We start from the raw sequence: 27,854 nt of genomic DNA, 5'->3' as shown, positions 1-27,854 counted from the left end.
GTGCAGGGAGTGTTCAGAGACCTCATGGCTCCTCTTCCAAGTCCTCCAAACCCCGCTGAGCCCAAACCTCTGTGAGTAACTCGGAAAGGGTGCAGTGCTCAGCTCCCTTCCCGCACTGCATTGACTCAGCACTGAATCACTTGGCCCCTCTTGGAGACTGGAATTGCTTTAAACAAGGCTGGTGCTGACGCTCTGCAGGGCTGGCTAATGCTGCCCCTCTGCCTTCCCATTCCTCCTGCTTCCAAATCCTAACATGACTCCAACCAGCCACATCATGGAGCAGAAAAGCCCCAGTGGAGGTAATTAGATTTTCATCTCATCTAAGTGGTTTGTGCTGCATTACAAAACAAATAAGAGAGAGAACAAAGTCCTGGGGTCGCAGACCCCTCCCAGCTTTTTAACTTCCAAGGTCACAGTAAATCCTGGGCTACCCAGCCCAACTGCTGTCCCACCCCAGGGCCTGTTCATGCTGATTCCACAGGCTGGATAAAGCCCCTGGAGGTCTGCTTTGTTTTGACTGTGTGTACTCGGAGCTGTCACTTTTATGCAAACATTTTAATTTTATTTCTGTTCCAGTTTATGCTGAAGGAATTCGAAGCTCGCCGACAGCAGCACGAGCAGCTGAACCAGGCAGCTCAGAGCATCCTGACTGGCCCTGGAGATGTTTCTCCATCCACCAGCCAGGTGCAGGATGAGCTCCAAGGGGTCAACCAGAAATGGTCCGAGCTCACGGAGCGCCTCAACTCCCGCTCCAGCCAGATCGACCAAGCCATAGTAAAGAGCACCCAGTACCAGGAGCTCCTCCAGGGCCTCTCAGAGAAGGTGAAGGCTGTTGGGCAGCGCCTGAGCAGCCAGTCTGCCATCAGCACCCAGCCTGACGCTGTCAAACAGCAGCTGGAGGAGACCAGTGAGATCCGCTCGGACCTGGAGCAGCTGGAGGAGGAGATCTCCGAGGCTCAGACCCTCTGTGACGACCTCTCTGTCCTGATTGGGGAGCAGTACCTGAAAGATGAGTTGAGGAAACGTCTGGAGACAGTGGCACTTCCCCTCAAAGGGCTGGAAGATCTGGCAGGTGAGATAGAGGAGGAGTTTTGTTTAAGAGATGCTGGGATGTCAAGCTCATTGCCAAAGGGCTCTCCCATCACTGGGAGAAATAACAATATAAAAAAATAATAGAAAATTAATAGGGGAAGCACCATTTGTCAGTTTATAGGGTTCTTCATGGGTGCTTTATATGGGACCCAAGTTCCAACTCCAGAAACACCTGAGCCTGGAGAGGGAGCTGAGGTGTTCAGCCCCACTGACGTGGCTCTTCACCAAGCAGGGTGGCCTGTGCTTGGAGAAAAAAAAGCCTAAATTCAGATTGGGGCATGAAGAAAGCCACCCTCTGACCTTGGGGTGCATCTTCTGTTTTCTGAGGGGTTACATTTAGAGACTGGTCAGGAGAGCTGAGACCTTCTGCGTTACCACTGCCTCTTACTACTTCAGAAATTGATGAATCAGTGAGCAAAAAAGGGGCTGGTGATGCAATGGAAAGCTCTTTCCTGTTAATCAAAACGCAGTTGGTGCATCTGAGATGATTTTAAATAATTGCACTTGGCTTATTTGATTTGAGTTTAATTGTCGCCTCCTAATCTGGTTGCCACTCCAGCCGACCGGATGAACCGACTGCAGACCGCGCTCGCCAGCTCCCAGCAGTTCCAGCACATGTTTGATGAGCTCAGGACCTGGCTGGATGACAAAAGGTGCCAGCAAGCCCAGAGCCAACCCATTTCTGCTAAACTGGAGAGGCTGCAGAGCCAAATCCAGGAGCAAGAAGAGTTCCAGAAGAGCCTCAACCAACACAGCGGCTCCTACGAGATGATTGTGGCCGAGGGAGAATCTTTGCTGCTTTCGGTCCAGCCTGGGGAGGAGAAGACCGCTCTGCAGAACCAGCTGGTCAGCCTGAAAACACACTGGGAGGAGCTCAGCAAGCAGGCTGCTGACAGACACTCCAAGCTCAAGGACTGCCTGCAGAAAGCTCAGAAGTACCAGCGGCACGCGGACGATCTCCTGCCCTGGGTGGAGGACTGCAAGGCGAGGATGGCAGAGCTGGAGGTAACCCTGGATCCAGTGCAGCTGGAGGCCACTCTCCTGAGGTCCAAGGCCATGCTGAGTGACGTGGAGAAGCGCCGGTCCCTGCTGGAGATGCTCAACAGCGCTGCTGACATCCTGACCGACGCCTCCCAAACGGACGAGGATGACATCCGCGATGAGAAGGCCGGCATCAACCAGAAGATGGATGCCATCACAGAAGAGCTGCAAACCAAGACTGGCTCCATTGAGGAAATGTCCCAGAGGCTCAAGGAGTTCCAGGAGAGCTTCAAGAACATCGAGAAGAAGCTGGAAGGGGCAAAGCACCAGCTGGAGATCTACGATGCCCTGGGGCCACAAGCCTGCAGCAACAAGAATTTGGAGAAGCTCAGGGCGCAGCAGGAGGTGCTGCAGGCCCTGGAGCCACAAGTGGATTATCTGAAGAACCTCACTCAAGGTCTGGTAGAAGATGCTCCAGACGGATCTGACTGCTCCCAGCTCCTGAGCCAGGCCGAGGTGGCTCAGCAGGACTTCAGGGCCGTGAAGCAGAAAGTCAACGATTGCTGTGCTCTCATGGAAAACAAGCTGGAAGGGATCGGCCAGTTCAACAGCAGGGTGAGGGAGATGTTCTCCCAGCTGGCAGATCTGGATGATGAGCTGGACAGCATGGGCCCCATCGGGAGAGACTCCGACAGCCTCCAGTCCCAGGCCGAGGACGTCCGCGCCTTCCTGGGCAAGCTCCAGCGCCTGAAGGGCGACATCGAATCCTCCGAGAGCGAGTGCAAGAAAATGCTGGAGGACGAGGGCAGCCCCGACCTGCTGGGGCTGAAGAGGGAGCTGGAGACGCTGAACAAGCAGTGCAGCAAACTGATGGAGAGGGGCAGGAACCGGCAGGAGCAGGTGGAGACGACGCTGGCGCGCGTCGAGGACTTCTACGGCCGCCTGAAGGAGCTGAGCCACATGACGGCGGCGGCCGAGGAGAACGAGGCCTTGCAGTGGGTGGTGGGGACAGAGGTGGAAACCATCAACCAGCAGCTGGCAGACTTCAAGGTGAGTTGGATTCCTTAACTGTTTGAGGTTTTTTATTTGTTTTTTTATTTTTTTAAAGTGGTTTTTGGCGTTGTGGAAGGTGTGGGGTTTGTTGGGTTTTGTGGGCTTCAAGCCGCGGCGTCTCGGTTATTTGTTGCTGTGATTGTGAGTGGGTTTGCACTGAAATATCCTTGCTCTGGAGGATGTGAAATCCTGCTGGTGGACTTGATAGTCGGTGGTGAAAAGGTGTGGAAAGATTCTGGGACTGGCAGGAGAATCCCTGTTCTCCTGGTGATGTGTGAGGTTGGCGTGCCAGCACCGCGTGGGCTGCTAGAGGTGGGCGGCATTTCGATTTTGGGAGAGGAAGGGACGGGTTTGAGTCCACCTGAGCTGTGAAATTTGCACCATTTGAGGGTCTAGTCCACATCAGATCATCCTGTGGGTCTGGCTCTGCCTGGCCCACTGCTGCTGTTTGTTGTTCACTCCGTCTGGGACACACATCACGTTTTGGGATCCTTGGGTACAAAAAGAGCCACAGATAAACTGTGAGACAAGGAGTGCACCCAGGAAATAAAACCAAGGTGAAGTTTTGTGTGGGCTGTTCACATTTCCAGCAAGGAGCTGATGGAGACCATCAAGACTTGAGAGAGGGAAGGGTTGGAGTGTGTTTGATGTATTTCTATACAGAATTATGATGTTGGATCAGGCTGTTACACTACATTAATTATATTAATACAACTTAGAAGTTCTCTTGCCGTGAAACTTCTGCTCCTGACGTGCCCAGGAGTTGATGATTGGGTTGATTTACATCTGGCTGCTCATTTCCTGGTGTTAATGGTGGGGTGGGAGGGAGAGGCAGTTTTTACAGCCATTTACTTTTCATCTCATGGCTAATTGATCCCATTCCACCGCTTGAACAGCTCTGTGAAACCATCACCAGGACAAGGTGTTCCTGGTTTGGGGTTTGCCCATCCAAAAAAAACCAGATCTGAAGTGTATTGATGGGAATTCAACCTCAGCTGATGGTGTTGCTTGTGTTGGGCAGTTTGCTTTGAGCTGATATCAATGAAAGATTTAAATTGGTCATTAAACACTCCAGAATAAATATATCCAAAAAGGAGATTTTTTTTTTTAGTCCTTAAAATCAGCGAACCTTTCCTGCAGAACAGGGGATTATTCCTGGCTGAGCAGCTCTCACTAGGAATGATGACAAAAAGCCCAGACTGGGCAGGAGCAGCTGAACCCACCGTGAGGTTTGCAGGTGGTCCAGAGCTCAGTGACCTTGGGGATGAGACTTTGAGGCACAGGTGACCTGAGCCTGGGGGGTTTGGGGGTCTGAGGTGTCCTCACCAAGAGTCACCGAGGCCAGGAGGAGCAGCTGGGTGGGAAAGTGAGAGTTGCAGCAGTGGTGGGAAGGTTTTGCTGTGTAATTTCATTAAATGGGGGAGAAGCAGGAGTGGAGGATGGAGCAATCGTGGTTAGGGCAGCATTCCTCCGTTCCTCCTTCCCTCCGTTCCTCCCGTTCATCCCCAGGGATTCTTGCAGAAATCCTAAAGGTTGCAGAGCTGATCTTGGCAAAGCTTCTCCTTCTGGTCCTGTCCAAGGGAAAAACAATCCCAGAGCCTGATCTGCTGGTGGAAGGGCATCAGCAGGGGCTGGAGGGAAGCCTGGCTCTGCGGGGAGCCCGCGGGGCTCCTCTTGCTTGCGCCAGGCTTTTATTTCCCAATAAATTCTCTCTCTGAGACAACAACTCTTGCCCTCCTTGGATTGCAAACCAGTGTCCTGGTGGAGCAGAGGAGCTCCTGGTGCTGGCAGTGCTCCGGGGGGAGGATGGGGTGAGGGATGGGGTGACGGATGGGGTGACGGATGGGGTGACGGATGGGGTGACGGATGGGGTGACAGGGGCTCTCCGGGAGCAGCCACGCTCTGTCTGTCCAGAAGGCTCAAATGCAGGCAGATATTATGTCTTAAGGCATTAATTTTAATGAACATCTGTGTAAATGAGATGCAAATTAGGCATGGCCCCGGGGGCTCCAGGCAAGTTGCCAATGGAGCCCTGACAAAGGTGGGCACTTCTGGACTCATTGTGTCCGGATTTTAATAAGGAAGATGCATTGAAGGCTCTGGTGGAGGCTGGGAACGGATGACTTTGGAGGCAGCTCATATTTGAAGCTTCCCATCTATTTTTCTTTTCCCTTTTCTTTCCCCAAAAGGCCACAACCTCCTTAACTTTTGGAAAACTGCCATTTGTGCATTTCCTCTCTCCCCCCCCAGCCCCTTTCCTGGGTCACAGAGGGACTAATCCTGGCTTTGGGATGGATGAGCCCTCTCCTGCTGTAAGTTTTCCTCCTGGCTGGGTTCCTCCGAGGCAGGAGGCTGGGAAGCAGCTGTTGGATTGTGCTCAGGGGGAAGCTTTGTTTGCAGGAGGGGTTTTGCTTCGGATGCGATTTTGGGGACCAGCTCCATCAGGGAGCCGGGACAATGATCCAGGGTGGAGCTGGAGTTCAGGGAGGGTGGGAAAAACAGGCAGGGACCCACTGGTTGTAGCAGGATTGTAAGAAATCCCATCTGGAGGAGGCTTTAAGGGGTCATCGAATTCAGGCCTGAGTTTTCTGGTGAGATCAAGTGCAGCTGAAAGGCATTTCTGTGGTTTGGAGCCTGTGCTTATATGGACATCCCCATGGGTCGCTTCGGATCCAGCTGTGCCACAGAAGAAATAAAAAAGAAATTGGGTTTAGCTCATGTTAAGCTGCCAGAGGAAAGGAACCTCATCTTTAACTCCTGATCTCCAGTTTAACCCAAGTGCTTCTTGTTCCCTTGCTGCCTCTCTGAGCAGCCTCTTTTTTGTGTAAAAAGGTGCTAAAAGTGGGGAGAATCTCTGAGCTGAGCCTCACACAGCCAAGCTGGGCTCTTCAGCACGAAGGACAAGTGCCAGGCACCAGCAAGAGCTGCTCTGAGGAGTTTCCAGGCTGGGGCACTTCTTCCCCCTCCACTGTCTCTGCTGTCAGCTCATGTTTCTCAAAGCTTACTCTAATATTAAATTTTAATGACTGGAATCAAATGATCTACAGTTGAGATGTTTCTAAACATACCAGCTCTGTGGATTCAGTTTGGCAAACAGCAGAATTCCCTAGGGAAATGATTCCCCAGGTGCAGATGGTGGGGAGGGGGTGTCACTCACATGAAGGCATAGGAGGTTTCTGCATTGCTCTGTCTCCATCATCAGCAGCCTCTGATCAGCTGGACCACCCTGATCACCCCAAAAAGGGTGAAATTAATGGATTAAGGCTTGTGCTGCTCAGTGCAAGTGGCTCATCCTCCTTTCCACGCTGAAGAGGCAGAGGTGAGGTTTTCTGGCTGGGAGCAGAGGTGCCAGAGAGCCCCAGGTGTGGCCAGAGAGCTCCCATCAGCCACAGAGCTGAGGAATCCAATTCTTGGGTGTTTTTTGGGAGGCACCTGTGCTGGAGTAGCTCCTGGCTGAGCAAGCCTGGCTTTTGTTTATCTTTTACACAGTGGATTTTGAACTTGGGTTTCAAAGCGTGGCTTGTGCTTGGTGTTGGAGCTGGGACCCTCTTGGATTTGGTGTTTTTGGATGAGCTTTTAACGTCACATTTCACCCAGGAGGAAGAGTGTTAACACTCAGCCCTGGGTCAGCTGGCCTGGGGTGTTCTCTGCCTCTCAGTGCTCAGGAGTGAAGGATCCTGCTGCCTCCCCAGTCATGGAATCATGGAATGGTTTGGGTGAGAAGGCACAGGGACACCTCCCACTCCCCCAGGTTGCTCCAAACTCCAGTCCTTGAGCTCTTGCAGGGATGGGGCAGCCGTAGCATCTGTGGGATTTCCTCCAGCCAAGGATCTCAGCTGTGTGGTGCCAGGGTGCTTTGCCTTGCTGGGGACACTTTGTCCCCGTGAGGAAGATGAGAGCAGGACCAGCGCTGCGTCCCTTCCGAGAAGGGATTTCTGCAGGAATCCTCCAAAATCCAAGGAAAAAAACCCACCAAACCTGACAGAACCAAGCTGTCACCATCACTTTGGGACACCTGGTGACGTGTCTGTGCTTGGCTGGACACCGTGGGCTGGTGGCTCCTGCTGTCACCACAGCTGAGCTCGGCGGGCACGGCGCAGGAATGTGGCGAGCCAGGACCTGCTGCAGCTGGCACAGCCGGGCTGTTTATCCAGGATCTCGCTTCCAGAGTTAATTAAACCCCACCCTGGAGATGAGGGAGGAGCAGGAGGGGGGTCCCCTCCATCCAGCCTTGGGTTGGGTGATGGTTTTGCCAAGGTGGCGGAGGGAAGGGGTTTTGGGGTGCTGCCTCTCCTCCTGGCGCTTTTGGGGAGGTTTTTGGGAACTGGAGTTGCTGGATGTGGTGAACTCCAGCAGTGCTGTGTCACACCAATAAAGGTTTAATGCTGGATGATGAAGAGGGGGGAGGGAGAATCCCTAGACAGCAATAACTGAAGCCTCACTGCTTTATTTTAGAGTAGGTCAGGTCGGCCGTTGTGCCTCCAGCACCCTTCTTTGTCTGCTTCAATTAAAAAACAAAAATCAGGGAAAAAATCCCAGGAGTGGTGATGCAGGGAGTGAGGCCCAGAATTACTCATCTGGCCATGCCAGTGCTGCTGTGTGACCCTGCTCCAGGTCCTGCCTGGGGAATGTCAGCTCCTCTCAGCGCTTTATTTATGACTCGTAGTTCCCCCAACCTTTCCAGCAGGGAGCTGACTCAGAGAGGTGCCACCAGCCAGTGTCCCTGGCCTTCTCCCAGGTGTCACTGCCTGAGGGGGATGCTTTTGGAGAGGGGGCTGCCACTGGTGTCACCTCATCATGTCCCCTGCATAAGCCACTGATGCCAGAGGCAGGGAGGGATGGGGACACGGCTGTCCTGCAGTGTTTTCACCCAGGATGTTTTGCAGGAGGATCGAAGTTTGGGTTTCTCCCCAGAAGTTTCAGCCCGTTCAGGTTTGCAGCTTGTGCTCCTCGGTGGTCCCTGGGTGCACAAGGGGCATTTTGTGACCTTCCTTTGTAGGGTGATCTTGAGGGTCTTTTCCAACCTTAATAATTCCGTGGTTCTCCCTGGGACTGATAAGCTCTGCCACTGCAGAGCTGCTCTTGGAGATCAGAGAACAGTTTGGGTTGGAAGGCACCTTAAAGATCATCTCATTCCAACCCTCCTGATAAGGGCAGAGAGGAAAAGCATCATCCCCTTTTGGGATTGCAGGGCTGGGCTGGGAGGGCAGGAGTGACTCCACGTGCTGATGGCACCAGGTATTGACACCAAAGCATGGACACCCAGAGCCTTCATTTCTGGAGGCAGCAGGACAAGCCACCCTCAGCCAGGACAAGTGGTCACCCAGGCAATGCTCCAGCAGCCAGCCCACGCCTCCAGGGTGGCTTTTTTGGGCCACTCCACACCCCATCCAACAGCCAAGCCCCCGGCAGGTGGGCAAGGGGAGGTGGCTTTCTGAGAACGGGATGTGGCAGGGAAGGGACACTCTGCCACTTGCTGTGCCCCAGCCTGGCCCAGGGGTATTTTTAACCCTTCTGTGCCCCCGGAGGAATGCGTGCGGCTCCCGACAGTCGTGGGGCTGGGAGCAGCTGGGTGGGACTGGGCTGGGAGCGGGGACAGGCTGCGTGACGGTGTCTTCTCGTTGAACGCTTTCCAGACCTACTTAAAGTATCTCTGGCTTGTATTTTCAGCATCAGCAGCACAGGCAGAAATGCCTCCTCTCTGGCAGCTGTTAAGCTGCCTTAAAGGCACCATCTCCCCTCGCTGGGGAAGGGGATGATAAAAGGGGGGAGACAAGCACGGGCTGTGCCGGGTGCCAGGGCTGTCACCTGGCAGGGCAGAGTGACCCAAGCTGCAGATCCAGGGCTGGGTGTGTTTCCAACCTGGCCATCCTGTGCTCGCACAAGAGGAGCCCTGGCAGCCTCCTGGCTCCTTGGGAGTGGATTTTAGCTCTGAGGGAAGAGCCAGTGTACCCCTGGAGCTCCTCCTTCCCGGAGGGAGCGCTGCCGGTGTGCTGGTTCATCAGCAAAGCACGGGTGGGCTTTGACCTTGACGTGTCAGCAGAGGCACAGGCGCTCCCCTGATCCCGAGAACAAGAGTGAATTAAGCCAAGAGTTGCTGAGATCGACCAAATCGTAGAGAAGCTTTTTTTTTTTTGCTTTTTTTTTTTTTTGCTTTTCCCCTCCTTCCCTTTTCTTCTCTTGACCGTGAAACAATCGGGCTGTGATCAAATGGTGCCTTTCAGGAGCTGCCGTGGGTCAGTGCTCCAAAAGCCACCCACTTGCAGATGCTTTGGTGACCCTGGCAGGGCTGAGCCCGGGGGAGATGGCTGGAGGAATGTCCTCTCTCCGGAGCACTCGTTAGCTGGTGGTGATGACACCTCTCAACGTTTCCAGGAGATACTAAAAATACCGGCTTTGCATAAGACCAGGGGAGCTGAGGATCCGAGGGAGGAGGAGATGGGGAAGGTTTTTGTCTGCTGAGCAGAGGAGGGAGAGGAGAGCCATGGGGATGTCACCACAGCATCCAAGCCAGGCTTGGGAAGGGAGGGACGGTGGCCACTGGGGCTGGAGCAGGCAGGGAAGGACTCAGGCTTGGATCAATCACTGCAGCCTTTCGGGAACAATTGCCAATTCTCCTGCTGGAGGAGTGGTTTAGATGTCTCCCATCCAGAGGATTCTCAGGATGATAACACACTTAGCTCACTTCCTAAAGAGCCTCAGAGCAGTTCATCAATCACCTGTTGTGCCCCTCTGCAGTGCCTGGGCAGTGGGGATGCCCGGAGAGCCCAGGGTGCCTCAATTTGCAGGGAAACGGAGCAGCTGAGGACAAAAATGAACATTTCAGCAGCTTCCACCTCCTGGCCACCAGGGCCCCGGCACGTGGCTCTACCCTTCTTGTCTCCCAGTCCCATCTCAGACTGCTGCCAGGGGAGTTTTGGGGCGCTCTGTGCAGGAGGATGGGGCTCCATGGGAACGCTGAGTGCCGTGGGGCTGTGCCTGAGCACTGCTGTAAGACGTGGGCTCCAGCCTTCGTTCGGGAGAATTATTTATACCAACATCTAGATTAGCTGCCTTGCAGTGAAAGCGCTGCGGTGCAGCTCCTGCACTCTTGGAAGAACAAAATTCATTTAATTTTTTTAATTATTTTTTTTTCACAGCTCCCACTGCATCTAAAGTGCAGGAGGTTTCTCTGGGAGTTTGGGTTTTAACCTCTTCCTAAAACTTTCCCCGTGGAGGTGCAGACCCCCATGGAACTTGGCGAGGTTTCCTCCCACAGCCCTGTGGAGAGCCCTGAATGAACAGGCTCCAAATGGCTGATTTAAAGATGTGCTGGCTCCCTGCATCCCGAGGATTTGAGGAGGGATTGAGTGGTGGCAGGGCCCTGATGTCAGGTTTGGAGTCAGCCAAAGGGATAAGGGAGCACCCAGAGCAGCACAGCGGGGTGGGAATAACCCCAGTGCTCCTGCCTGGATCATGGCAATGAGATTTGGGAAAAGGAATGAGTGAGGAGGAGAGCAAGAGGGAAAGAAAGAAGTCCCTCTGACCTTCTGACAAGCGCAGGAAAGGCTTTAAAAAACATGAATCCTCTGCTAAAAATCCCAGCTCAACCTAAAGCGCCGTTTCTAAGGGAGATTTTGCGTGCGCTTGATTTGGCTTTGTGCTTCTATTGCAGCGTCTGAGGGAGGGTGAAATGCGCCCTCAGTCCTTCTGTTGGGCTGGAGGCACTTGGGGTTATCCACTCTGCCTTGCTTGGACGTGGCACAGTGTCCCAGGCCAGGGGTGGCACTTGTGGAGTCAGATGTGGGGGACACGGTGACCCACACGGTGTCGGACACGGGGAACGGGGCTGTCCAGAGAGGCTGTGGCTTCCCCATCCCTCCAGGCCAGGCTGGAGCAGCCTGCTCAAGTGGAAAGTGTCCAAAGGGTGGGACAAGATGAGTTTTCCTGTCCTTCCAACACAAACTGTTGTGTGATTTTATGCCATGGTCAGCAAGACCTGCCAGGAGCTCTCCTCCATCCACCCGGCACTCCCAAGGCAGAAGGGCACCAAGGCGAAGTTTAAAGAAGGTTTGAGGTCAAAGAAGACCCTTGGTTGTACCCTGATCTCATTAATGACCTGTCCCATCAGCGATCCTGAGCTGCCTCTGAGCTCTCCTGCCCAGCACATAACACAGGTCCCTTGCTTCCAGCTGCTGAGATGCAGTAAAGGAAAACTAAAAATACACTGGATTCCAAACTGTGCTGTGCCATGGAGACAGTGGCAGCAGCGGTGGCAGGATGTGGCACAGCTGTAAACAGGGTGACATCAGCCCAGGACAGGGACAGCCGTGTCCCCACGCCCCAGGGCTGGTGGCCACATGAGGAAAACTTGAAACCAGCAGGTTCAGGAGACAAATGGGGATGCCCCTACTTGGAGAAGGTCTTGGGAAAGCCTCTGGGTGGGTTTTGTCTGCAGGATGTGGCCTGGAGTGGGGTCCAGATCTTGGTTGGGTAACAGGAGCTGTTCCTGGCAGGTTTGGGGACTGAGCAAAAGCCAAATGAGGGGTCTTGGTGGTCACTTAGAAACACCCAAAAGGACAAAAATCAGACAGAACGTTCATGTCCTTCCACGTCCATCCCTTGCACCAGCACAAAGCTCAAGCTAAACCCTGCCAGCACTGCTTGGCTCCTGTCCCCATCGCTGGGGTGGCACTTGGAGGCCTAAAGCCGTGATTAGGGGAACCTGCAAGAGCCGTGGCTGGGATCTTTGGGCCAGGCACAGCAGGTTTCCAACTGGCTTTCGTCCCTGGCCAGTGTTGCCCTAATGGTTTCAGAAATTGGTGGTGGGGGGAATGTGTTGGAGGAAGACTCGGCTCGCTCCCGGCACGTGACTTGGTGAGGAAATGGGAAAAGAATTTCTGGCTGTGAAACGGGGCAGCTCCACGTCGAGAGAGAGGAGAGAGAGAGAGGAGAGAGAGAGAGAGAGATCGTTCCTTCTTCGCAGTGGAACAAAAAAACCTCCTCGCCCCAGCCCAGATGCCTGGGATTCCTGGCGGAGGGGCCCCGGAGCGGTAACGGTGCAGCTCCACCAGCTCCAGGCCAAGGTGGTGGCACAGCACCGCTGTCCTCTTGTTGTTTCAGCTGCTCTGGATTAATACCAGCCACCAGGAGCTGCGGTGTCCCCCGCCAAGGGGAAAAGTCCAGGCGTTGGGACGCTCTGGAGGTGTTGGCAGAGGGCTGGAGGAGGCTGCAGGGCTGAATGTCCAGCTGTCTGTCCATGGGGGGACATGGAGGGGACACGCCCTGGATGGGTAAAGGGGCTGCTGGGGGATGTTTGGAATCCCCCCACAGATCCCTGCTCCCTCATTGCCGCTCTTTTCCTTGGTTTTATTTAATGGTGGGAAAAAAGGTGTCCCAAAGGTTTCCCACTGGGCAAAAATCTCCATCTGAGGAGCACTTGGGACCATTTAATATTGCCCCCGAAGCCTTCCCTTCCACAAAATACTCATTCCCATCTCTCTGGGAGCAAAACAAGCTTTGGGAATGTGGTGCTGGAGCTGCTCCATGAGCAGTCAGTGCCGGGACATGGGGGCGAAGGGTCGGAGAGCTTGGGGATGTGGAAGCCGGGCTCCCACCACACCACACCAAGACCTTGGCAAAACCTCGGTGTTTTCAGGATGGCAGCGCATCAAAAAATATTTGGGATCTCATCTTCCTTGGCTGTGGCTCACCATGGCCAGGTGGGAAGGCTTTTGATGAAGCTGTGGTGCAGCAAAGCGCAGACCGAGGCCCAATTCTCCCGGTGCTGGTGCTTTTGGAGCGCAATGCTGCACGTTTTTCTGTATTAAACACCTTGTATTTTTATCCCGATGCCATAATTCATCCCAAAGTAGCAGGCCGGGTGGCTGGTGGGGCGGGTTGTTGCCTGGAGATGCGTGGAGGCTGTTCCCAACCCTCCTGTTTTCTCTCCCAAGTCTGTGACTTCCCTCAGCATCACTTCGCAGCGGTGATTCACGCGCCCGGGCTGCCTCCCTCCCCACTTCCAGTGCTCCCCATCTCTTAAACCCAGGGGTTTTGGGGGAGGAAAAGAGGGTGACAGGACTCAGGATGGGAGGAGCAGGGTGCTACCCTAGAGCTGGAGCTGTAAAAATCACGGTTTTTAGGAAAAGAGCCTGCAGTGCTCATGGGGAGCGGTGGCAAGTTGCGGGTGGCTTTTTGGCAGAGCGATGGGGGAAGGCAGAATTGGTACTTTGGGGGTGTTCCGGGTGGGTTTCTTCGGTGATTTCCAAACTCGGTTCTTTGTGCGAGGGCGGCCGTGAGGAGCAGGGAGACCCGATGTGTGCGGGGGTCCCCACCGCGCTCGCAGCTCCGGCTCGGGGAACAGCGGACAAAGGGCCGGGGGAGCGGGGCCGGTGGCGGTGGGAGCCGGAGCCGGAGCCGCCGCCGAGCCAGGGCGTTGCTGCTCTTTGTCGGGGGCTGCCGCCTCCCCCCGGAGGAGGGGCCATCCCCGGCGGGGCGGGCGGGGACCACCCCCGCGCTGCCACCGAGCATCCCCCCCCGTTCCGCAGCCGGGTCGCGCTCCGCTCCCCCCCGGTTCCCGGGGCCGCTGGGGGGGTCGGTGCGGGGGGGTGCGGGAGGCACGGCGGAGCTCGGGGAGGGGGCGGCCCCGGCCCTGCCGCTCCGCCCCGCGGCGCCGCCCCCCGCCCGCCCCCGCGTCCCCCCGCCCTCCGCCGGGGCTGGAGCTCCGCGGGAGCCGGTGCTGGCGGCGGCGGCGGGGCCGGGGCGTGCGGCGGCCTGTGCGGCTCGGCCTTTTGTTCCGCCGGCGGGAAGGAGAGCGGGCGGCGGCGGCAGGGAGCAGGAGGACGAGCAGGAACAGGAGGAGGAGGAGGAGGAGGAGGAGGAAGGCAGCGGCCATGCATCCCGCCGCGCCGGCCGGGGGCTGCCCGCGGGGGCGGCGCGGAGCCCCCCGCCCCCGGCCCGGCCGCTGAGCCGCGCACAAAAGGGGCGAAAGCGGCGGGGAAGGGGAACGGGAGGGCGGTCCCGGGGGTGTGTGAGTGACCCCCCCCAGCCCCGGTTCGCCCCGCATCGCCGCCGGTACCGGCCCCGCCGCCCCCCGCCCCGCTATGGCCGGGCCGCCCGGTGGCACGGAGCCGCCGCAGCCCGACACCGGCCGCCGGGAAAGTTAGTGCGAGCGGGGCCGGCAGCAGCAGCAGCAGCAGCAGGAGGAGGAGGAGGAGGAGGAAGAAGAAGAAGCAGCAGCAGCAGCGGCAATAGCCGCCTCCAGCCGCGGCTGCTCCGCGTCCCCCCCGTCGGCTCCCGGAGGCAACTCAGGGGATTCCATCCCGCTCCGTCCCTTTGCCATTTTTGGATGCGTTTTATAGCCAATTTTTTTTTTCCTGGGGAGAAAGCGGAAAAAAAAAAAAAAGAGAAGACCCAGCAACCTTCCTCCACCGCCGGACTCCGCGGCCGCGCCGCCACCACCGGCCGGATTTTGGGGGTTCTGCCAGCGCCGGTGGCACCGGGCGAGGTGACGGCAGCGACAATGCCATCATGTTTTTGAGACAGGAAACCTCCGAGTTTGCCCTGAATGAAGAACTTCCTGTGTTTAAAGTTGTACGAATATCCGCTGACAAGCTCAGTTCAAATGAAAACACGAGAGTCGGGGGGAGAGGCTAATTCGGAGCAGCTGGACTTCCACGGCGCTCGGAGCTGGGCAGAAAACGCGCGGAGCCGCTCGCCACTGCCAGCCGGGAGCGGCCGGGACAAGCAGTGCCTTTGTTAGTAAAGAAGGACGGACGGGATAATTGAAGAGCTTCAAACTCTTCCACCGTTCCTGTGGCTTGGGATATTTTACCGGAGCTGTTGGATTTTGGAGGATCCGCTGATGGATGGGGTTATTTAGGGGGACGGGGGGGGATGAGATGGGTTGTTTCACCGCTCGGGATCGCTGGGCAGGCTGCCGGTCCCCATCCCCGTCCCTGTAGGGTCACTTTGGGATTTGAGGCTGCCCCCCTGGCGGGTTTGGGACCTGCTGGCCGTGTGTGATGCTTCCTGCCGTGGCGGGCGAAAGGTTGCCGTGGTGGTCCCGTCATCCCTAAGGACGAGAGTATGGGCAAACCACTAAGCCGGCCAGACTGTTTACGGCAGAACCGCACTTGCCTGGGGAAGGGCGAGGATGAGGATGGTTATATAGAGGATTGCTACGTGCCCCAGAGATCCATATACGACACGATGAGAATTAACGAGCAGATCGATCAGGGATCGAAGCTCAACCAGCTCTCCAAGAGCACCCTCGGCAAGGGGGATGGCAGCACCATATCCAGCAACGGGACTCTGGGAGCTGCCAACGTCTTCGAGTCCAGGCCGCCGGAACCCAAGAAGCTGGATGAGAGGGTCATCTTCGACCAGCTGAAGCTCAGCAGCGACGTCTCCAAGCCGGCGCCGGCTCCGCCAAAGAGGCGGCCGAACCCCGAGAAGAAGGAGAACGTCAACCGGCGCTCCTGGAAGTCCTTCATGCCGCCCAACTTCACCGAGTTTGCGGAAAGGATGGGCGCTTCGCTGAGCGAGGTGTCGGAGGTGGGCGCTTCCAACCCTTCCCTGCGGGATAAGCGGGATTCCAGTGCCATGCTGGCCGAGCAGCCGGGCCAGCCCGACCCCGGCGAGCCCATGTCGGAGTCTCTCACCTTGGAGCACGTCTCCAAGTCGTCTGGCACGGCAGAGGCTCTGGTGGCCAAGCAGTTCAGCGTGGATGGCTACGGCGGGCCCCGGGATGAGCGCCAGGCCCTGCTGAACGCCGGGGACAGCCGCGCCAGGGACCTGGCCAGGGCCCGCCGGCTCCCCAGTGCCACCTGGCCACGAGCCAGGAAGAATTTCATCAGGGGAAACTTCAATGATGGGCACCAGGAGACCCTGGAGGCCTCCGAGTCCGACTCTACGGTGGAGAACGTCAACCTCTCTCCGTGCCTTAGTGAGGAGCTGCTGGATACGGGACTGGATATTCTCATCACCTCCAATCTCAGGGAGAAAACGGAGTCTGAGCTGAGATTTGAGGAGGACGAGCGCTGGGTGATGATGGAGGAGTGGGAGGAGGCGACGCTGTCAGAGAGAGGAAAGGCTGTTCTGGTGGCAGAGGAGAAGAGGAGCTGTTGCTTGGCAGATATTTCTGAAGAAAGGGAACAGTCCGCTGCTCCAGAGGATGGCTCTGCCCCCAGCCCGGGGACCTCCGGGTCCTGCACGTCCCCAGGGGGTGGTGGCAGCGGCTGCTGCAGGGAGGATGCTGCTGTTCAATGTGGGGCTGAGGACTTTGCTCCAGTTCTGGGGCACTCAACCACCCCCACGGGCCCCGAGCTGTCCGACACGGACTCAGTGCAGATGTTCCTGGAGCTGGAGGAGCAGTGCCTGAATGAGGACGGGGGTGATGGAGCTGTCCCCAGCTGCCTGGAGGTTCAGATGTCCCCAATGGACTCGGAGGGGCTGGACCCAGATTCGGCCAAGCTGGCCGGGTTGGTGGTTGAAGGGGGTCAGCACAGGGCCCCCCTGGATATCAGCGCCTCGGACTCGGCCGTTGTGTCGGATCTGGAGGACTTTGATGTCACCTGCAGCTCCCAGGTGCTGAGCATGCTGGAGCCCTTGACAGAGCCCTTCTCAGAAAGGGACACCTTGGCTGTCACCCCAACGGACTCGGACGGAGGGGCCTCCCCCAGCCCCGTGGCCATGGCAGGGTCGGGGTCTCTCCTGGAGTGCTCCCCGGTGCTGCAGGGGGAGGTGGATGCTGACCCACTTGTGGAGTTTGTGGCTGGTGGGATGCCATGTCCTGGCACAGGGGCACATCCAGCTGCTGGCCTGGGGGGAGATGGGTACCCCAGCGCTCCAGTGGGGTGGGCTGAAGATAACCAGGACTTGCTTCTGGAGGGGACCTGTGCTGGCCCAGTGCCCCCCTGCCAGCCCCCAGCTCCGGACACAGCGATGGAGGAGCTGGGGTCGCCCACGTGGCACAGCCAGGCTGGTGCTGAGGGCAGGGATCCATTCAGGACCCATCACCTTCTGCCTGGAAGGACTGAGGTTGCCAACTGGGATGTCCCAGAACCGGTTTCTGAGGATGAAGCCACAGATTTGGGATCAGGGAGTGGAGCTGAGGGCTGGACTCATCCCACAGAGAGTGGGGATGCTTGCTGTGGTTCTCTGCTTCCTTTCCACGCTGGCTCTGCATCAGAGCCAGGCTCCAAGGCTCTGACAACATTCCCAGTGCCTGTTGAGGACCTCCCGTGGGAAATGGTTTCCCTGGGCCGTGGCCTGTCTCTGGAAGGGGCTGCCCACACAGAGGGGTGTCCTGTGGCTGTCACACACGGGGGGACACCAGCAGCCATCCTGCAGCCGGGAGATGTGGACTTGTTGTTTGCCCCCAGCTGGGAGGTCCCGTGTCCTGCCAGCCCAGCCGCCCCCGAAGACACATTGTCCATTGCAGGGCCTGCCATCCCATGGGATTTTGGGGAGCTTTCTGCTCCAGCCCACCCACTCTCACCAGGAGATGTGGCTGTCCTGGAGCTCCAGGCTCAGGGGATGCCACCAGCCACCGGGGATCCTACCACGGATGCTGAGGACCCTCCGGGATCCACCACTGCCATGCCCTTGATGGTGGAGGAGCTTCTGGAAGCCCCACCACCCTTTGCTGACGTGCCTGTTGCCACTGTGCCACCACCAGCACCCGCTGCCGGGGACCTCGGTGGTGACCCCGGGCCGCTGGTGGTGGCCTCGGGGGATGCAGACGACTTTTCCATCGTGCTTGTGCCGCCCATCCTGGAGCACCTGCCCGCCCAAGGGGCGGCTTTGGAGGAGGACCCCGTGGCCAGCGCAGCCACAGCGGGGGCAGCAGCTTGGGAGGGTCCCCCCGGTGCCTTCTCACCCCTCCCAGAGGGTCCCCCCACCCCAGAGCTGCTGGGGACGCCCTTTGCCGCAGCACCCAGGGCACAAACCCTCCCCAGGGCTGTGTTGAGGGGGCCCCTCCGTCCCCGCAGCTTTGGGGGTGCCCTTTCCCCGCGCCCCAGCGAGGGAGAGGGGGCATCGGGCACGGGGGGACCCCTCGGTGCCGCTCTCCTGGCAGAAGGGCCCCCTGCTCTCCCAGATGGATTCGTTCCAGATAACGAGGTATTTGTTGCTGGGGCTCCCGCAGCCGTGGCTTCGGGCGCAGAAATCGCTTTATTTTGCACTCCAGGGGTGGGTGGGAGGTGGGAGCCCACTCAGTAACGCACGATCTGAGCTTCCAAACTGCCTTCTCCTCCCTGAGATCGGCTCGAATTTGGCAGGCAAAAAAGTTTTTGGTGGAGGGGGGGGTGGAATTGTGTGATTGTTGTGTAAGTAAGGGAGGAAAAAGATTCTCACTGCTCGATGACCTGAAATGTTGACTTACTTTTTTTGGCTTATTAAAAGTACATTTTGGTCACTCAGATGGAAATCACGGACTTGAGAAAAACCTTCTCTCTTGCTCCTGGCAGGGAGTTCCCATCTTTGAAGCAGAAAATGTATCAGGAAAGAGAAACCTGTAAAACGAATCAAGTGCAAGCAATTCCTGTCCCGTGCAGTCATCGCCGTCTGTAGTTGGCTTTTTTTTTTTCTGTGAGCATTCTGAGGCTCAGAAAGTGTCTGGGAAGGGGCTCAGGTTCCCTCTGGTGTTTGGGGATTTTGTGGTGCTCGTGGCTCTTGCCTTGGAGACACCTCACTGCTGGAGTTCCCACAGCCCAGCGCTGATTTCCTGCCATCTGGATTAGGAGAAATATCACTAAGGAGACATCAGAAGTTAGTCAGCACCAAAAATCCCGATTTGGTGGCAATTACTCATCCTTTGGGCTGCACCACCCCTTTGAGATACGCATTTGGAGGGCTGGTTTCACATGGGGGGTCCATGTGAGCACGGGCTGGGACACCCAGAGAGGACCTGGGTGAGGAAAAAACCATTGGGTCCTCGCCTTAATTGTCTATTGCTTAAAATTCCTCAGGGGGAATCCTTATTTTAGGTCCAGCACCTCTGATTGTGAACCCCACAAGCCTTGCCCTTGCTCTGAGCATTGCTGGGGATGCTTCCTGCAATTCCACATCCAGCAGCTAAGGGAGATGAGGGAAGCAGAAAGCGAGGGGATGCTTCGGGAAGCTTTTTTTGGGGGGTGAGGAGGAGGAGGAGGTGTGGTGGAGCAGATGTCCTTCTGCTCTCCCAAAATGTCTGTCCAGCTCTTCCCCAGGGCAGGACACCTCGCTCCATGGCCAAGGGGAGTCGTTAAACATTTGTTCCCAAGCTGAGTCACAGCGAGGTTAATGAACTAAATCGCTGGAATCTTTTTATGAGCAAAGGAAAAACAAGTGTGTTGGACACGCTCGCCCTCAGCCTTTGCTGGGGTTATTTTTGCCAGGCTCCTCAGGGCTGGCTGATACCTGTGTGGCAGGTACCCCAGGCTGGATCATCCAGGCTTTTCCACAGGGCTCCCCTCCCTGCTTGACTCCTTTGGAGTTTGTTTTGCAGCACAGGGAGAGCTTCAGACCAGCCTGGCATGCCAGGCTTATCAGCCTGATCCTTTTGTGGGTTTGGCTCTTCCACCCAGCAGCTCCATATATAAACAGTAAGAGGAGAGCAGCCCGGGAATCAGTGATTCCAAGTCCCCATTTATTTCTTCTGAGTGTGGCAGAATTCTCCATCAGCAAACAGCTCTGGACAGTGTCTGCCAGCTCACCCTTCGCTCGTGTCCTGGAGGGACCTCCCTGCCCTTCCCTTGCTGAGCTCTGCTGGGGAAAAGTTGTTTTTTTTCCTTTAGAAACGAGGCAGGGAAAGTCAAAGCAGCACCTCTTGTTGGGGCTGGGAGCTGTGCCCGTGCGTTTTGGGGGATTTTGGGGTTTTTATGGCGTTTTGTTTTGTGCTTCTCCAGCCACAGAGAGCCGTGTCCTCCACGAGCCGCTGCTCTGCTGGGGGAGATCTTGCATCCAAGTGGGAATTTTTTGAGTGTGGGCAATGTCTGGCACAGGGAGCAGGAGGCTGGCTGCCATCCCCTCTGCTTCCCAAGGGGAAAACACCGTGACAGGGCCAACAGCTCCTCTCCCACCCATGGGGCCAGGGGAGCAGGGAGAGCCAGGAGTCTGCTCCCTCATTTTGGGCTGTTTGCTGTGGGGACAGGCAGGGTTTGTCCCTTGGGGCTGCTGCAGGGACAGTGCACGGGCAGCGCGTGGTTCCAGCAGATCCCCAGCTCTGATAAAGAGCATTTATCTCCTCCGGAGAAACAGGATTCTCCCTGCTGCCTCTCCTGACAATGGGGAGCTTCATTCGCTCTCCTCCCCCTTCCCTATCAAATCTTTTTTGGTTTAGAAAGCTTTTCCCCACAGGATTCCCAGGCAGGACCGTGCCAAATCCGTGGTAAACGACTCGCACATTAATTGCCTATTGCCTTTGTCTTTCGAAATCCAGCGAGCTTCTCGCTGCCTGTAATTTCGTGGTTAACAAAACTCATATGATGTCAGGTCTCCGTTCTCAATAGCTCCACTGTGAGAATTGCTTGGGGTTTTTTCCCCAGCAGCGTTATTTCCCAATCTGATGGCGAGTCGGAGCCGATGCTCTCACTTATTCTTCGGTTTTCTCTTTTTACCTCACTCCAGTGCTTGGAAAAATGAGATTTACCCATTTAAAACCAGAGGAGGGTGTGGATAGACCCTCCACAGCAGCAGATTCCTGTGACATCTGTGTCACTGGGTCAAGGCAAGGGAGGGGTTTAGACAAACTTGCACAATTCCAATAAAATCAGTGCAAGTGGCTACCACATCCTCCCTAGAGGAGAAACCCTGTTGTATCCACGGAAAGACTTGAGCAGCTGGAAGAGCAGCCCACAGCCTTTAAATCACCTTTTCTCTCCCACTTTTTCCACCCACAGCAATTCCAGAAGGAGCAAGTGGATCCCCTCCAGCTGAAGCTGCAGCAGGTCAATGGAGTTGGTCAGGGACTCATCCAAAGCGCCGGGAAAAACTGTGACGTCCAAGGGCTGGAGCACGACATGGAAGAAATCAACACCCGCTGGAACACCCTCAACAAGAAGGTGGGAGCGTGGGGAAGGGCTGTCCCTGCTTTCCCTCAGAAGTATAAAAACCTTATTTATCTCAAATTTTTGGAAAAAGCGCAAAGATCTTGTATCTGTTGCAAATAATTCCTTTTTGAACAAGTCGTTCACGAAGCCGATTCCATCAGTTATCGTGTGTTGATTCCATCAATTATCAATTATCATGTGTTGTTCTAACAGAACTCAAGCAAAGCTGAGAGAGAATTCTTTGGTTCTGCTCAAAGGTTCAGAAGCAGGACAGATTAAAAATCCATTTCAGTTAGTAATTTGGAGGAAAGTGTACGTTTGGGGCTCTGGGGGAAGGAGGGGATCACGGGCAGTGAGCTGAGGCTCTGATGCCGGTGCCTGACGCTGCAGTGGGGTTGTTTTTTGGGGTGCAGGTGGCCCAGCGAGTGGCCCAGCTGCAGGAGGCTCTGTTGCACTGCGGGAAGTTCCAGGATGCTCTGGAGCCTCTGCTGAGCTGGCTGGCAGACACCGAGGAGCTCATCTCCAACCAGAAACCTCCCTCCGCCGAGTACAAGGTGGTGAAAGCCCAGATCCAGGAGCAGAAGGTGAGCGAGCACTGGGTGGCTCCGTGGGAGGGGAGCTCAGAACAACCAGAAAATATTTTGAGGGTCCAGCTGAAATGTCTGTGCTGCTCTCCTGGTGGATCTCAGTTCCTCACATCCCAATGGAATGAACGGTTTGGCCATGCTCAACCATTGTCTCGTTAATGGACTTTTGGATTTGGGTTCTTTTTCCCTTTGAACTGAAGATTGATGAGAGGGAGGCGAGTTTTTTCTCTCGTTCGGTCTCAGTTGTTTATTTTTTCTTATCAGCATTACAAGGTACAAGGAGCTGTGTGCACTATGATAGAAAAGGGTAAAATGGCCAACAAAGATCTTCTTCAAGGTCTTTTATATGTCCATTTACCCAATTAACAGATGCCAGCTAAATTATTTTTATTAGTGACTCAATGACCCAACACCTTTGTGCTGCACTGGGGCATTTTCTACCCAATCACTCACTACTACCCAAAAACCCCTAGGAAAGAACATGAAGAAGAAAGAAGAAGGACAAGAGACAACACCCTAAATCCTCCATCTTGTCTTTTGCTCTCTAAACCACCTTAAACTCTAAACCTCAACCCATTCACCCAGTGATTCAAGAAACTTTCTAATCTACACATTTACACTTTTCTTATCTAACTTTAGCATTTGTTCTCATGTATCACCATGAAAACATGCTCATGAATTTCATGTCATATGAAATTCAGTGGTTTTTTTGAATCCTATAACAAAGTATTAGAAACACTCTGTATCTCAGACTCCAACAAACCATCTCCATCGCCGAAATCACCGCGTCCCTTCCTTGTCCCTCTTGAATCAGCCACTGAGTGTTTCCCCCAGCCCTGAGTTCTGCTCTGTGCTGGTGATTCTGCTGCGTCAGGAGCGAGCTGCTGGTGCTGCAGGGCCTGGTTTGGGTGTCTGGACAAAGGGAATGTTCCAAAGTGTGAGCAGCAGCCCCGAGGTGTGCCGCTGTTTGCTGAGATAACAGCCCGGGGTCGGCGCCTGCCCCTGCAGCGCGAGGAGGGGAGGTCGAGTGGGGTCGTGGGGAAATATTTTAGAAATGAATTCTCACCCAAGCTTGGTCTGATGTGTGGAGGTTGGAAGAGGAAATGTGCTTCAAGTGGAAGTTAAAAAACTTGATAAGCTGGAGGGGGTTGGTGGGGAAGGCTCGGAAAACTCTTCTGGCACAGAAGTGGTTTTGATCTCGAGTAGTGTTAAAAGAGGGAAGGGGGCAGGGAAAAGGAAAGGAAAGGGGAAAGAGAAAAGGGAAAGGAAAGGGGAAAATGGGAATGGAATGGAATGGAATAGGAATGGGAATGGGATGGGATGGGATGGGATGGGATGGGATGGGAATAGGATGGAATGGGAATGGGATGGGATGGAATGGGATGGAATGGAATGGGATGGGATGGAATGGGATGGAATGGAATGGGATGGGATGGACTGGGAATGGAATGGGAATAGGATGGAATGGGAATGGGATGGAATGGAATGGGGATGGGAATAGGATGGGAATGGAATGGGAATGGAATGCGAATGGAATGGGATGGAATGAGAATGGGATGGGATGGAATAGGAATGGGATGGAATGGGAATGGAATGGGATGGGATGGAATGGGATGGAATGGGATGGGAATAGGATGGGATGGGATGGGAATGGGAATGGGAATGGGAATGGAATGGAATAGAATAGAATAGAATAGAATAGAATAGAATAGAATAGAATAGAATTAGAATTAGAATTAGAATTAGAATTAGAATTAGAATTAGAATAGAATAGATAAAATGAAAGTTCAGTTGGATGTGACCCACAATGGTCACCCTGTCCAGCTGCCTAATCACTTCAGGGCTGCCCAAATCAAAGTGATTATTATAATGTAATATAATACAACTCCATATTTTTTTGAACTGGTTTTGAAGGCAGAGCCATCATCCTGGGCTGGGCTGGTCTCAGCCCAGTGCTGACAGTAGTTCTGAGCCACAATTAGAGATCTGACCCCTCCAAGGGCTGGATTTGGTTCTGCCACCCCAATCTGGTAACTTCCCCCTTCCTTTGCCTCCCCCAAGCTGCTCCAGCGCCTCCTGGACGATCGCAAAGCCACGGTGGAGATGATCCAGGCGGAGGGAGACAGGATCGCGCAGTCGGCCGAGCCCGCGGATCGGGACAAGATCGTGGGGCAGCTGGAGAGCCTGGCACGGCGCTGGGAAGGGCTGCTGGGCAGGGCAGCTGCCAGGTGAGGGCCACTGGGAGCACTGGGAGCACTGGGAAGGGCTGCTGGGCAGGGCAGCTGCCAGGTGAGGGCCACTGGGAGCACTGGGAGCTCTGGGAGCTCTGGGAGCACTGGGAGCACTGGGAGCACTGGGCAGGGCAGGTGCCAGGTGAGGGGCACTGGGAGCACTGGGAGCACTGGGAGCTCTGGGAGCACTGGGAGCACTGGGAAGGGCAGGGCAGGGCAGCTCCCAGGTGAGGGGCACTGGGAGCACTGGGAGCTCTGGGAGCACTGGGAGCACTGGGAGCTCTGGGAGCACTGGGAAGGGCAGCTCCCAGGTGAGGGGCACTGGGAGCTCTGGGAGCACTGGGAGCACTGGGAGCACTGGGAGCACTGGGCAGGGCAGCTCCCAGGTGAGGGGAACTGGGAGCTCTGGGAGCACTGGGAGCACTGGGAGCACTGGGAGCTCTGGGAAGGGCAGGTGCCAGGTGAGGGGCAGTGGGAGCACTGGGAGCACTGGGAGCACTGGGAGCACTGGGAGCTCTGGGAGCACTGGGAGCACTGGGAGCACTGGGAAGGGCAGCTCCCAGGTGAGGGGCACTGGGAGCACTGGGAGCTCTGGGAGCTCTGGGAGCACTGGGAGCACTGGGAGCACTGGGCAGGGAAGGGCAGCTCCCAGCTGAGGGGCACTGGGACCAGCTCATCCCACGAGCCGCGGTGCCCCGGAGCCCGGGGTGACGGCACTGGGTTATCTGGCGGAGATTTGGGTGCAGATACATCCTGGAAACGTGGAAACAGCTGGAAAACACGAGGAATCAAAGGCTGGCTGGGAGCTGATGCTGATAGCAGTGGTTTACAATGGCAGGGAAGAGCTGAGATTAAATAATTTCCCTGCAGGGGAGGGATGTTATTTTTATTCCTGTAAGGTTTAACGTTTAGCAACATCCTGTTGACACCTTTATGCTGCCAGAATCTTGTTTATGAGTTACTTATTTCTACCTAAGCTGATGTTTGAGGTTATGAGGTCACTTCTGAGGGCCAGCTTGGACCCTTGTCCATGTTTTTAACCATTGCCAACAAGCTGGACTGTCCATCCAGGATTGTCTTCAGCCAGAAGCTCTGAAAGACCAAGAGTTGAGGGATCTTCAAGTCAGTGATAGGGATGGATAAAAAAGGAGAAGGAACTAAATGATCTTCAAGGTCCTTTCCATCTCCAACTCCTTCATGAAAATGGGGAAGCCCTTCTGCCACCTTTCCAGGGTGATAAACTGGATCCTGAGGGCACAGCTGAAGGAAAAGCTTATTTTGCAGTTCCTCCACGTTGATTTTTGTCTTTGCCATTGCAGCTTGGCTGACAATGGTGTCTCACCTTGCTCTGAACAGAGCTGCTGTGCTTCCTTCTTCCAAATACCTGCAGCTGCCTCCTGGGAGCTGCTCCTCAGTGTTTTCACTGACTCAAAGAATCACAGACCGGTTTTGCTTGGAGGGGACCTTAAAAACACTTCTTGTGTTAAAAACCCACCTTATTCCAACCCCCACCTTCCAGCAGCTCGGGGTCCCACCCAGCCTGGCCTGGAACCAGCATTTCCTTCTGATTCCACCATTCTTTTCACAGGCAGAAGCAGCTGGAGGATATCTTGGTGCTGGCAAAGCAGTTCCACGAAACCACGGAGCCCGTGTCCGAGTGGCTGTCGGTGACAGAGAAGAAACTGGCCAACTCTGAGCCCATTGGCACCCAGACTGCCAAAATCCAGCAGCAGATCAGCCGCCACAAGGTACGAGCTGTGCAGGGACAGGATGGAGGTGGTTGCAGCCAGGTCCCGTTCCAGGGGTTGTTTCCACCACAAGCAGAGGAGTTTTTGGCACAAACAAGGACTGGAGGAGTTATCCAGGCTGTTTAATGTGCAGAGGAGGCTGCAAGCCCTGACCCACCAGCGTGGGTAAACATTAAACTGAAAACATTAAACTGATGTCCTTACACGTCCCAGCAGATTTGGATAGAAGAAAAAAAACCAACCCATTCCCATCCATGTGTTTCCTTTTAATTTCAGTTTGGCTTTTGTGTCTCCTCCATTTTTTTAGTTATGTTCCCCCTTTTTTTTACGTTGCGTTCTTTTATTTTCCTCATTCTCCACTCATCATTTCCCTCCCTTTTCTGTTGTCCATTCTGCCCTCCACCATCCAGGCTCTCCAGGAGGAGATAGAGAGCCACGCTGCCGACGTGTCTGGGGCGCTGGGGGTCGGGCAGTCGCTGTCCTCCCTGAGCTGTGCCGCCGAGCAGAGGCTGCTGGCAGAGAAATTAGAGGCTCTGCAGAGCCGCTACGGCGAGGTCCGGGAGCGGTGCGGCCGCAAGGCAGCACTGCTGGACCAGGCTCTGGCCAACGCCAGGATTTTTGGGGAGGAGGAGGTGGAAGTGCTCAACTGGCTGGCTGAGGTGGAGGACAAGCTGGGCTCAGTGTCCATAAAGGATTACAAACGGGACGTCCTGCAGAAGCAGCATGCAGACCAGCTGGTATTTTCTGTTTTGTTTTGTTTTTTCCCCTCTCTCTTCCATGTTTGTGTTGTTTGTTTTTATCTGGTTTTGTTTAAGTTGATGGGCCTGGCTTGAATTTTACGGAGCTCATTCTGCTGCTGGGTCTCTCCAAGGCTTGGAGAGGAGTGTGAAGAGGTTTTATGTGTTACGAACAACAATTGTTGCCCCCTCCCTCCACAAAAATGGGTTTCTTGAGGCGGGGGAGCTTCAGATGGTTTGATTTGTGAACAGTGTCTGAGCCAGCTTGGCCACCCTGTGCCTTCAGACAGCTGGATGCTGTTTCCAAAAGTGAGAGCTGGAAAAGCCTGGTGGGTTTTTGGAGCTGGGCTGGCCACCGAGGAAGTCTCTGCTTCCGCTCCCTGGGGCTGTGCAGGCTCTTTTTCAAGAGTGAGGTTCTAATACAAGAGTGAGTCCTTGGGAGACACAGATCCAATGGGCTGGGTTGGGTTTGCTCTGAGATTTAGGCCTGTGAGTCCCAAAAATCCCAATAATTGCCATAGCAGGATGAGTGGACAGGTTTCAGATGGGTTCTCCACCCTGCCTGTGCTCGGTAGGGAAGTTCATGCCCTCCATAGCATCTCTGGCTGGTGGGACACATCCTGCAGCAGGATAACCCAAATTTACCTTTTTCCTCAGGCTCTGAATGAGGAAATTGTGAACAGGAAGAAGAACGTGGACCAAGCCATTAGAAATGGACAAGCCCTGCTGAAGCAAACCACAGGTAACTCTGCTCTGGGAAATGTGGGGGGTCTGGGAATCCATCCTCCACATGCTTTTCCTTGGAAAGTCCATGCTCTGTTGGGTGGAGGCTTTTCTCCCTCAGGTCTTCACTTCCTTTTGGAAACTCCCAGAGTAGCTGGTTTGCATCCAGGCTCGGATGCTAAGCCACAAACTCGGGATTTGCTCGGTCCCAAAATCCCAGCCTCACAGCTTGGGGAGCGGGTGATTCCCACTGCTGCTGTGGGGATGCTCCCTGCTGAGGGAGGCTTTTCTCACTGCAGCCAGCTGCTAAATCACATGGAAAAGAGGTTAAAAATACCCCCAGCCCTCTGCTGATGCTGCTTTCCCAGACTGAGCAGTTGTGGCTGTTGCCACGTGGGTGTGAGTTTATGTTTGTGAGTGGGAAGAGGGGTCGGGGCGCTGCGTTTCCTTCAGATGTGGTGAGCTCGGAGCAGATGTACAGCCCTGTGTCCTTGTGGGAGCTGTGGAGCAGGAAGAGTGATTACAAAGGGTTTGGCAGGCAGCTCTGTGTTTTTTCTTGGAGCTGTGACGCGTCGCTGAGAACGGAGTTGGGGTGGTTTGGGGGCTTGTGGCAAAGCTGGGCTTTGTAGCTCACTTTCATCCCATCCCAGTTCCCATCCCATCCCATCCCAGTTCCCATCCCATCCCA

The 27,854-nt window shown here is 55.4% G+C and overlaps 1 protein-coding gene across 1 annotated transcript in view; it reads left to right on the top strand.

Annotated features, from left to right (window-relative positions):
* Window positions 1-27,854, top strand: part of MACF1 (microtubule actin crosslinking factor 1) — a 156,033-nt gene that overhangs the window by 95,726 nt on the left and 32,453 nt on the right. The window contains exons 52-60 of the mRNA XM_033519639.1: window positions 482-501; window positions 577-1,072; window positions 1,652-3,123; window positions 20,991-21,152; window positions 21,554-21,724; window positions 23,789-23,955; window positions 25,547-25,706; window positions 26,117-26,443; window positions 27,101-27,185. Of these exons, the coding sequence (XP_033375530.1) occupies window positions 482-501; window positions 577-1,072; window positions 1,652-3,123; window positions 20,991-21,152; window positions 21,554-21,724; window positions 23,789-23,955; window positions 25,547-25,706; window positions 26,117-26,443; window positions 27,101-27,185 (3,060 nt within the window). The remainder of the gene's footprint in view (window positions 1-481; window positions 502-576; window positions 1,073-1,651; window positions 3,124-20,990; window positions 21,153-21,553; window positions 21,725-23,788; window positions 23,956-25,546; window positions 25,707-26,116; window positions 26,444-27,100; window positions 27,186-27,854) is intronic.

The sequence above is a fragment of the Parus major genome, chromosome 23, assembly GCF_001522545.3.
Source record: "Parus major isolate Abel chromosome 23, Parus_major1.1, whole genome shotgun sequence".
Lineage (NCBI taxonomy): Eukaryota > Metazoa > Chordata > Aves > Passeriformes > Paridae > Parus > Parus major.
The sequence above is the reverse complement of the archived record's forward strand: the minus strand, read 5'-3'. Positions and strand labels throughout refer to the sequence as shown.